Here is a 12,028-nt window from a genome sequence, read left to right on the forward strand (position 1 = left end):
GATTCGTACTTCAGCAAACCCAAGCATAGAAATATTATAAATAAACAGTAAAGGGCAGCTGCTGAATCTCTGAAGTTTCGGCTTCCGTAAAGCCAAGCAAAGCAACCATCACACTTCCAAAAATCAGTATCCATGAAAGCAAATTATAAAAATATCCAATCTATCAATTTGAAAGTTCTGCTTCAACAAACCAAACCAAAAGGATACCCATCTACTTTGAAGGTTCAACATTTTCAAAATGCAGCTCCACCAAACAATACCAAAATGTTTAAATCCTCATAAATATTATCCATACACAGCACAGGAAGGCTGCTGAACATGTGAAGGTTCGACTTCAGCAAACCAAATCATAATAACTATCATAGTTGCAAAAAACCCGGCTCCATTATACCCTCATTTTGAAGGTTCAGCTTTAAGTAACGACTTCAGCAAACTAAAGTAACTAAACTAAAGTAACGACTGCAGCAAACTAATGGTTCAGCTATGATAGTTTTGGTATAAGTAACGACTGCAACAATGTGGTGCATACACGTTGATGGACAAAATCCATTTAAGCCAAATCACGTTGATGTGTTCAAGAAACTAGCCAAACCACGTCAATGCTTCAGCTAATGTATCTCAATGGTTCGTTTAGCCAAACCACGTAAAGCATCAATGGATCGACTTCAGCAAACCAAAACACAAAATCTAAATCCAGAAAATCCATTTAAGACAAACCACATCAATGCGTTCAAACAAATATATTCAAATCCGAAACGAGAAGAGCTCCAACAGCAGGTGCATACCCAAGCAAAACAGGAAATCAAGCAAAAAAGGAAATGAAGTTCAAATTGACCATCAACATGGATTCCTGTTGGTTCAGCTTCAGCAAACCCAAAAAGAGAATACCTGAATTTATATGTTTCAGCTAATGTAAAACTACATCCACAAAAGAAAAGAAGGGATTTGATCTATTAACAAGAAAGTCATATTCATGGTGTAAAATACATGAATGCTTATTAGATTTTCCCAAAACTCGAGTACCACCTATGCTCAAAAAAGAAATATAGAAACCTATACCTCTTAAGTCAAATAAGAGAAAGTAACTTAAGAGAAGTAATAAAAAAACGGAGTAAAAAAATTCTAGAAAATTGCACATAGTTCAATTGTGTTATGTAGAGCAAATAATCACAAGATGAACTTCCAAAAATTTAAAGACGACACCATATGTTCTATAGAATGAAATTCAGATATGCTGCATAACAAATTGGCAAATATCATGTCTAGAATCTTCCATAACACAATTCCCCACTCAAATACTTCCATAACAAAATTTTCATGTCTAGAATGTTCAGCAAAATTTTCATGGATATCTGCATAACAAATTCAGATATGTTGCATAACAAACAGCAAACCCAACCATCACACTTCCATAACAAAATTTAAAGATGAACTTAAGAGAAATAATATTTCTTTTCAAATATGCTGTCTAAAAACTTGGAGCTAAATTCAATTCCCCACTCAAATACAAAGAATACTTTTGTACCCCAAACAAAAATCATCAAATTAAATTATGTTATGCAAAATAATGATTTTTTCATGTTCCACTGTATCTAAATTCAAAAAGTTTGCTATATACATTGTGAAAACAATTGCAAATCACCCAATATGAGCACCTCTGACACGAATAATCCAATTTAATAGAAATTTTGATGCAGTCAAATAAATTTCTGCAAGGGCGTCATATTTCAGGAACTAACTACTTATATTTGCAGTGTACACCCAACTACAGAACCCAACTACTTCACATTGTGTTTTCTACAGGCAAATAATAATATAAACTTCAGTACTACATCACTAATTCTGCATGATCATCCATTTTTTTTGAGATTTATCGACATAATCTTTTTAAATTAGCATTCCAGAATATAAGTTCATGTACCGTAATTTCATAAACTTTTTTTCAAGATGAAATGCTTGTTTGATATACCCCTTCATGCTCTTTCGAGTACACATCATTTCAATCTATAATCAGGTAAAGAAATAATTTTTAAGAAAGAAATGCTTAGGTTCATGCTATAGATGTCAATGAAGAGGGCTAAGAAAATATTTGTTTGTAAGGAAACAGAAAAACATCAGTTAAATGCAGCCTTTTAATTTGTCATGCCATCAAGATTCTTCGGTACATGAACTTATATTCGGCAAATAGAAGAAGAAAGAGGAAGTAAAGAAGAATGGCATTTAGCTACAGATCTTCGTATGCCATAAGATCGTAGTAATAAGAAGAAGCCATTTAGCTACAGATCCACCACACGAAAGAGGAAGTAAAGAAGAATGGCAGAAACAGGAAAGAGGTGAGAAGGAGAAGACAGTAGGAGCCGCAAAACGCACATGCTTCCTCAGATCGGCAAATAGAAGAAGAAAATGGCTCTTCTTACCTTAGGTCTGTCGGTCGAGGGACGACGAAAGAGAAGAAGGAGAAGGGGACGCGAGGGAAGCAGCGAGGAATGACCTTAGGGTAGACGCGGGGAAGCAACGGGAAATCACCAAGGGTAGACGCGGGGTAAAGGGTAAAAGTTATGGAGGAAAGCGGGAGACGCGATGGTAATGCCGCTGCCCGCTTTCACTCCGCTTCCGCCGCCAGAATGCCCGAAGTCGCGAACCAAACAGGTGACTTTCACGAAAAGCTGCGTGTAATAACCGCGCCGCGCCTAAAAAGCGCTCCCAAACAGACCCTTAATATCATTATCAACCACAAGAGCTTTGATGTTTGCCACAAATAACAAAAATGCTGAGAAAGACATTTAAATAGTCCACTCTATCTTTCATCGAAGTTCATGATTCAAAAGACAGTTAACTTCCTAATGTTTTCAATCAAAATAGTGGCAATAACTGACTAATTACAACCCAAATTCCCATAAAAATATCATAGGTTCTTGTCCAATAAATCACTATAAATATATGATAAGATAAAAATGATTATTGTTAATTACATATAAAATAACACAGAGATTTAATTGATTCATTTAAAACTTTCATTTTTACCACCCAATCCTATGCTTAGAACATAGGATATAACATAAGAATTATATGGTATATATTTGTAAATATAAATGAAATATATGGTATATATGTAAATACCCTGAAATAATTATATTTTTACAATGATCTTCTCAACAACTACAGGCTTAGGAAGTCCTCATAAGCCCTCCCATTTCCTTCAGAAACCAGTTCTTACTCGGAGAAAAAGGATTCTCTAGCTCAGATTAGCTCGACATGGGGGCTCTCGGCGGGATCGCCGGCTTCCTTCTCGCCTGTCTTCTTCTTCTTCCGTCGGCCCGATCTTTCTATCTTCCCGGCGTCGCTCCTCGGGATTTCCAGAGGGTAATTCGACTCAACTGATCTGGATCTAGTCAGCGATTTGTACTCTACTCTTTTTTTTATCACAGAGATCTAGCATTATTTCTTAGTGTTGAATAGGATCTAGGGTTTGGATTTATGGATCTCTGATAGGGATGCAGCTGCTGCTTGGTACTGTCGTTTTTTATTTTTTCTTGAGGTTTTGCTCTTTTGCTGGTTAGGTTGGTGCAGCTTTCGTTGTGTTTTCTCTTTTACTGCTGGTATTGGCTGGAAGATTTGGGTCTTTGGTTTTTGGCGTAGGAGTTGTGAATTTTGGGACCTCGTAGAATTGTATGGTGGAAAGCGTTTTGATTGAGGCTGTTTATCGCTTTTGTTGTTTTCTGAAAACTGGAAAAATGAAGTATTTTTACACGTTCAGGAAAAAAAAGGGTTTTTCTTGGTTAAGTATTTTGGCTTTTCAAATCATTGCTTTTTGCGTTACATTGATAGATCTGCTGGAATAGCGTTACAAACCTTGTTTATTTTTCGCTGTTTTTGATTTCCGAAGTGTTTTGCCTTGCTTATTCCGGCATTTTTTTTTTCATTTTGATTTTCGCCCTACATAAAATGGTCATCTTTGTCTTCAAATTGAGTTTTGGATTTTCAGTTTTAGTCCAGGGTTTCTTTTGCGTTATTACTGTCTACATTTGTGCAAGTAAAACCCTTTCCTAGATCCAGTGTTATTATTGGTGAATCTAACCTGAACTTTTAGTTTGCATTTTTCATAAATTTCCCTCTTCTTCAGATGCAGCATCTCTCCATTCCCGTGTTATTCATTTTGTTTATTTAGAATATTGCTCATCCTATAGCTTTATTTTTTATAAAAGGCATCTAAAATTATAATTTGACTGTTAGGTTGCCATGCAATGTAACATATATCATGAATTTGCCAAATAAAATCTATGAATTGCCTCGCATTCAATTTATCCTCTTGGTTTTGATACTCAGGCGGTGATTCGGCATCTTACGATGAATCTATGCCATTAATCTACAATTGTTCTCTTATCTCTACCAACCTAGCTAATCCTTTAATAGACCTTATTTCACGCGTAAATCCTATTTTATTTGATTTTCATTCATTGTTTTCTCTCTTTGTTCTAATATATTTTTTATACTATGAGATTTTACAAGATTTAATCTCCTAAGCATACATCCACAACATTGCTAACTAATGTTCTATATTGGTCTTAGAATTTATTGTTTTTTTTCCCCTACTTAAATTCTTATCCTCCATAATCCAAGTTTATACATTCACTATTATTTAAATTCAATCAAATTGTTCTCCCCGAGGACCATTTGCTTTCCAATTTCTAAGGGGTTGTTTGGCTACAAGTAAGATTTAACATTAGTAGGATTTAGTAAATGAGTTTAATCCACCTTATCCCTGAATTTAATAAATCTAGATTCAAGTTGAACCGAAGGAAAAATAATTGGGATCATATATCTGAAAATGCATAAATCCATGGAACTGCATTTTAGCGTTTGGTTGGATTTGATAAATCCGACAATAGATCTTGTTAAAATGTTCACCAAACATCCCCTAAACTTGTGACCTCTTCTTTTGTGATTTAATCATTGTAGGACTGCCGTAAAGCACATGGGTTACTACAATTGGACATGGAACGGTGTCATCAATTTTTAATTAATCTCCATTACCAAGCTCCCATGCCTCCTTTGCTTCAAATATAAGACACATTTCACCTACATCTTCCCCCTCAAACGTAACTCAAGTCCCTATGACTCTATTTCTTCTTTTTAGATTACTCCTCGGTTAAAGAATTGGTTTGATAGTACAAAAGTATGAGCTATGGTGAGTTTGTGGTACATTTCTTTGTCATCTCAATGAAGTTGGTATCCCTTGGATTTAGACTTGAAGGTCAAATAAATAGGGGAAGAATGGGCGTTCTCCTCCTTTGGGAATATGTGCTTTTTATGTAAAGAAAAAAGAGGCCAATACCAAATGAATACTACCTTTTCCCTAGGGGCTGTACGCTTTATAATTTAATGCTATATCCTGTTGTTTATATCTGGTTTATTGCAATTACAAAATATTCATTGTCTATTGCGATGAAAAAAAGCAATGATATTCTAGCGCCAATCGCGGTTCAAAATTGCGTAATATGAAGCTCTACTCAACAATTTTTTTTTGAAAAATTCTCAACAAGATTTATGCCTTTTTGGGTACTACATGAGGTTTACATTGCAAATAATGTGAGGCCAACCCACACCTCAGTTCTGGTCAGACGTGCACAGTTAGTTATAGGGTTTTTTTAATAAATATAAATAAAATAACTTTGATAAATATTATTTATTTACTCATATATAATACAACTAATGATACCATTAAAGTTGTTATTATCAATTTTGTCATTATTTTAAAGTTAATAAATATTTTTATTATAACCTTGAGATTAAGAATGAGGACGAGGATTGTGAGAACATGAATTTAATTGAGGATATTATGAGGGAGAAATCAAATCATCATGCTAATGATTTCAATGAAGGCACATTAAGTAATGAGAGTTATTTAGATTTTTGAATTTATAAATTCTAAGCCTAGTGCCTTATTATGTTTTTATCTTTTATTGAGGATAGTAGGAGTGTGAGAGAGACTAATTGTACCAAGCTTTTTTAAATTGTTATGTTATTATGTCTTACTTTAATGCTTATATTACCATTCTTATTTTATGATTTAATGTTTTGATATTTATATGATACTTATTATTTAAATAATTATTACTTTACTATATTTGGATATTAATATGTTAGGATGTTAATATATTGTTTTTTATCACACACTTTGAACTAAGTACAATACTTCTCATATTGCACAATTTATTGATTTTTTGATTTTGAGGCTTACCTTTTATAAAGCCTCTACACTTACCCATCATCACAAGAATAAACAAGGTCTCAATATCCAACGGCACAATTTTAAAGTTTGATGTCAACCAAACATTTTGAAAATTTATGCCCACCAAAGTAAACGAGTAATCTAGAAAAATACATTGAGTAAGATATATGTAAAACAGTTGAATGTCATTACTACCAGTGTTGTGGCATATTAGGATATTAATATGTTACACTTCAATATATTAATATGCTAGGATGCTAATATATTATTTTTATCAAACATTTTGAACTTAGTACAATACTTCTCAGTTGTCACATTGCACAATTTGTTGATTCAGAGGCGTACGTCTTAAAATGCCTCCATGCTTGCATATAGTCAGAAGGATAAAAAAACATCCCAATACCGAGTTGCGCAATTTTTAAACTTTGACGTCAACCAAAACGTTTTGAAAAATTATGCCCACCAAAGTAAACGAGTAATCTAGAAAAATACATTGACAAATATATATGCAAAACAATTGAATGCCATTGTTACACACTACTTGGCACATTCACCTTACACACACCAGTGATGTGGCATATTCATTATATTTAAAAATCATAAAGATAGAGGTTTGATTCTTCAAAAGAAAGTATGAAGTGTGAGCCACAAAGTGTGTAAAAGAAGTATACGAAAAGAAAAGCTTCAAGCTGATTTTGTATACGAAAAGAGAAGCTTCAAACTGATTTTGTATAAATAATGCGTGTAAGTTGCCTTCATTAGTTAAGCACACTTGAACTTTTTCTGAATAACTTGATTTCTGGATGCATTCAGAAATATATACTCCTAACGTGGCTTTAAATTCTGTAAACTGCACCCTGAACAAGTTATATAGGTTTTTGAATTGTTTTAGGGAAATTTCCATATGTAGCACGAGTCTTATGTATCACATATCTCATGCCTAAAACTTCATATTTACATACTTAGCATTTTGGTGCTTTAAACCTTTGCATGAAAATGTGTATTCCACTTTTAAAAAGTGGTAATAATGTTGATGTGATATCGAAGATTTGAGTGCTTTGTGGGTAACTATGGAAGATTAGATGTGAGATACGTAAATGCATAAGAATTGCGTGGTATGTATGTAAATTTCCCTTTTTTTATTAGGTATATTGCTTATTATTTGTTTTTTTTAAACTTTTGCTAGGGAGATGAACTTCAAGTGAAAGTTAATAAGCTTTCATCTACAAAGACGCAACTGCCTTATGAGTATTACTATTTGGAATATTGCAAGCCTGAGAAAATTGTAAATAGCGCTGAAAATCTTGGAGAGGTTTTGCGTGGAGATCGCATTGAGAACTCTTTCTACACAGTAAGCGGTCTAAGATTTTTTACCGTTTCCAAATATAACCGAATGTTGTATTCTTAGCTAGAAGACGAAATTCCGAATTTGATTATATTTCAAATTAACCATGTGCAATTCAGTTTAAAATGAGGATTGATGAAACATGCAAAATTGTCTGTCGGCAAAGGCTTAGTACTGAAGGAGTGAAGAACTTCAAGGAGAAGATTGATGATGAGTATCGAGTAAACATGTAAGTTTTTTTCCTTTGTTTCTTCATTTTATTGAATTAAACATTTTTTTTGATAAGTTTGAAATTTCATGTGAATTTCTTATTCAATTTGGCCGTTTTTTAAATCTTTCAAAGGAGAGCTAGATACACAGGGTTCGGCATGTAATAGCACGTTAATTTGGATGGCAAATGTTAATGACTACCAGTGTTATCCTCGTTGTTATGCATGATGTCCATATTCCTGTATTTTGTTATGGGATATACCTAGCACACAATTCCTATGTATTTGCATATCTCATACCTAAACTTTCATATTTACGTACACAAAATTTTGATGTTCTAAACCTATGCATGAAAAGGTGTATTTTGCTTTTAAAAAGTTGTAATAGTGCACACACAATTCCTATGTATTTGCATATCTCATACCTAAACTTTCATAGTTACGAACACAAAATTTTGATGTTTTAAACCTATGCATGAAAAAGTGTATTTTGCTTTTAAAAAGTTGTAATAGTGCATTTTTTGATGTGATATTGAAGATTTGAGTTCTATGTGTGTAAATATGAAAGTTCAGATGTGAGATACATAAATACATTAGAATTGTGTTCTATGTATGTAAATGCTCCTTTTGCTATTTTTATATCCAAGATGGGCTATTTGATGTATGGTGACTTGTAGGATATTGGATAATCTCCCAGTTGCAGTTCCAAGGCAAAGAAGAGATGGAATCCAAGCACCTAGTTATGAGCATGGTTTCCGTGTCGGTTATAAAGATATCCTAGTTGCCGGTGTAAGTTGCGTGTTTTGCTTTTTTTTTTGGATGATTTACATATATACCTCTCAATTCCTATGTATTTACATATTTAACACCTAAAGTTTAATTTTTACATGTTCATGCAAAGGTGTATTTTACTTTTTAAAATTAAAATGGTGGTATTTTGATGTGATATGAAAGGTTTGGATGGTATAATGTAAAAAAGCAAAATTTAAGTGTTAGATTTGGAAATTCATAGGAATTGAGAGTTAATGGGCTGTTCCTCACTGCTCCCTTTTCAAGTTAATGGGCTGTTCCTCACTGCAAATAACATGCATAATTTTATTTACAGACTAAAGACGAAAAGTATTACATCAACAATCACTTGAGCTTCACGGTTAAGTACCATAAAGATGCTGAATCAGAAGATGCTCGAATTGTTGGTTTTGAGGTTATCCCAAGCAGGTAAAATATTAGAGGCACGTATTTGAATTTGGCTGATGTTACCTTTTGACTGTAAGTATTTATTACTTCTTAACAGGAAACAAACGCACATAATCTTTAGGAAGATTTAATTACATACCTCTTAATTGTTATGTATTTACGTATCTAACACCTAAACTAAGTACAATTTTTACATATATGCCACTTTACCTATGCATGAAAACTGTTAGTACTTCTTAATGTTTTACATAGTGCTGTGTCCATGAATGTATCTACATATCTTACACCTAAAGTTTGATTTTTACATATATGCTTCTTAAGATTTTCCTTTTTGAATAATGTTTTAGGGGCATTTATATAAATAACACATATTTCTTATGTATTTACATATCTCACACCTGAACTTTCATATTTACACACGTAGCCCTGAAATGTTTAATATCACATTAAAGAATAACGCCTTTTCACCTTTTAAAAGTGAAAATATACCTTTTCATGCATAAGTTCAAAGCGCTAAAATGCTATCTATGTAAATATGAAAGTTTTGGTGCGAGATATGTAAATTCATAAGAATTGTATGCTCCGCATGTAAATTTCCCATAATCGTAAGAGCTTATTTGGTCTCTTTTGCAGCGTCCATCATGAGTTCAGTGAAGGTGATGATAAAAATCTGAAATTATTAACCTGCAATCCTAACACCAAAATAGCTCCTGGTACTCATGCTCCTCAGGAAGTCACCGCTGATGCAGATATTGTCTTCACATATGATGTCACCTTCCAGGTATCTATTTGCTCATCTCTTCTGATTTTAAAGCAGGTTTTTTATTTTTCAGGGTTGATTCTTAGTTTTTCACTAGAAATGTGTCAAAATGGTCGCCTTACTCTTTGCAGGATGTTTTTTTTAGGCACAGAGTTCGTAAAAATGTCAATTTAGTCCCCAAATTTTTTTAATGGCTGCTAAAACAGTCCGCTTTTTGGACTATTTCTGCCCGGATGAAAAGGTTATTGGGATTATTTTGGTACTGTTATATATTCTGGGACTAAAACGAAGCTATGGAATTAGTTATAGGACAATTTTAGTCCGTATTAAAAAATTTAAAGATTTACATACATACCATACCACTCAATCTTATGTATTTACCAATTTAACATATAAACTTCAATTTGTACATGTATGCCACATCACCTATGCATCAAAATGTGTATTTCACTTTTTAAAAGTTAAAATTAAAAGTTAAAATAAATAGTGGTATTTTTATGTGATATGGAAGATTTGGGTGGTATAAATATAAAAAGGAAAGTTTAGGAGGTGTTAGATATATAAATGCGTAAGTGTTGGATGGTGTGCATGTAAATGCCCCTAAAAAATTATGGGGACTAATTTTTTACTTTTGTAGATTCTGTGATTAAAATAATCCAATATAAATAGTCGGGATTATATTAACTCATAACCTCTTACACTTCTAGAGATTAGGGGACTACAATAACCCCGGTAAATAATGAGGGGATTATGTTGACACTTTGCTTGGTTGGTGTGGACTCTCGCAGAGTAGCGAACTCAAATGGGCGTCTCGTTGGGACACTTATCTTCTCATGAACGACGACCAAATCCATTGGTTCTCCATCATCAATTCTTTGATGATCGTCCTCTTCCTCTCCGGTATGGTCGCCATGATCATGATGAGGACTCTTTACAGAGATATAGCGAACTACAATCAGTTGGAGACCCAAGACGAAGCCCAGGAAGAAACCGGCTGGAAATTAGTCCATGGCGATGTTTTCCGTCCGCCGATAAAGTCCGGTTTGCTTTGTGTTTATGTTGGTACCGGAGTTCAGTTCCTCGGAATGACCTTCGTTACCGTAATCTTCGCGTTGCTCGGCTTCCTCTCTCCCTCCAACCGTGGCGGCCTGATGACCGCCATGGTCCTCCTCTGGGTTTTCATGGGCCTCTTTGCTGGCTACGCCTCCGCCAGACTCCATAAAATGTTCAAAGGCACGGAATGGAAGAAAATCACCTTGAAAACTGCATTCATGTTCCCTGGCATCGTCTTTGCCATCTTCTTCGTCCTGAACGCTTTGATCTGGGGCGAGAAGTCCTCCGGCGCGGTCCCATTCGGGACCATGTTCGCACTGGTCTTCCTCTGGTTTGGCATATCGGTTCCCCTCGTGTTCGTCGGGAGCTACCTGGGGTTCAAGAAGCCGGCCATCGAAGACCCGGTGAAGACAAACAAGATTCCAAGGCAGATTCCGGAGCAGGCATGGTACATGCGGCCGGCATTCTCGATACTCATCGGCGGCATTCTCCCGTTCGGCGCCGTCTTCATTGAGCTCTTCTTCATCCTGACCTCAATTTGGCTGAACCAGTTCTACTACATCTTCGGCTTCCTCTTTCTGGTGTTCCTCATCCTCATCATCACCTGTGGGGAGATCACCATTGTTCTGTGCTACTTTCAGCTGTGCAGTGAGGACTACCATTGGTGGTGGAGGGCTTATTTGACTTCAGGTTCTTCTGCGCTTTATCTCTTTCTATATGCTGCATTTTACTACTTCACAAAGCTGGAAATTACAAAATTGGTCTCTGGAATATTGTATTTTGGGTACATGTTGATTGCTTCCTATGCTTTCTTTGTGTTGACGGGGACTATAGGGTTCTATGCCTGCTATTGGTTTGTGAGGAAGATTTATTCTTCAGTTAAGATTGATTGAGTGAGAGAAAAAAAAACTGGAAGGTGATAATTTTTTTTTGTTTGGGGGGTTTTTTGGAAGTAGTTTATGTTATGTAATATTTTGTTTGAATGTTACATGGATTTGACATTAAGGCCGTTTTCTAGGGTTTATTTAAGCTGCTCTCTGTGTTTTTTTTTTTTTTTGGCATTTACAGATATACCAAACTATTCCTATATGTATTGACATATTTAACATCTAAAGCTTGCTTTTTTACATTTCTATCACCTAAATCTTTCACATCACATAGAAAAAAAAATCACTTTTTATTTATTTTTAAAAGTTGAAATAGGAAAAAATATTACTTCAGGAGTACTGATG

At 34.6% G+C, this 12,028-nt stretch overlaps 1 protein-coding gene across 1 annotated transcript; it reads left to right on the forward strand.

Moving 5' to 3' along the window:
• The first annotated feature begins 3,152 nt into the window (after nucleotides 1-3,152).
• LOC110028311 (transmembrane 9 superfamily member 7-like) lies at nucleotides 3,153-11,820 on the forward strand. Its single transcript, XM_020730106.1, has 7 exons — nucleotides 3,153-3,363; nucleotides 7,419-7,583; nucleotides 7,697-7,806; nucleotides 8,464-8,575; nucleotides 8,892-9,004; nucleotides 9,617-9,764; nucleotides 10,532-11,820. Exons 1-7 carry the CDS (start codon nucleotides 3,256-3,258, stop codon nucleotides 11,687-11,689), a joined length of 1,914 nt encoding a protein of 637 aa, XP_020585765.1. The 5' UTR covers nucleotides 3,153-3,255; the 3' UTR covers nucleotides 11,690-11,820.
• The last annotated feature ends 208 nt before the right edge of the window (nucleotides 11,821-12,028 follow it).

This window comes from Phalaenopsis equestris, unplaced genomic scaffold (assembly GCF_001263595.1).
Source record: "Phalaenopsis equestris unplaced genomic scaffold, ASM126359v1 Scaffold000002, whole genome shotgun sequence".
NCBI lineage: Eukaryota > Viridiplantae > Streptophyta > Magnoliopsida > Asparagales > Orchidaceae > Phalaenopsis > Phalaenopsis equestris.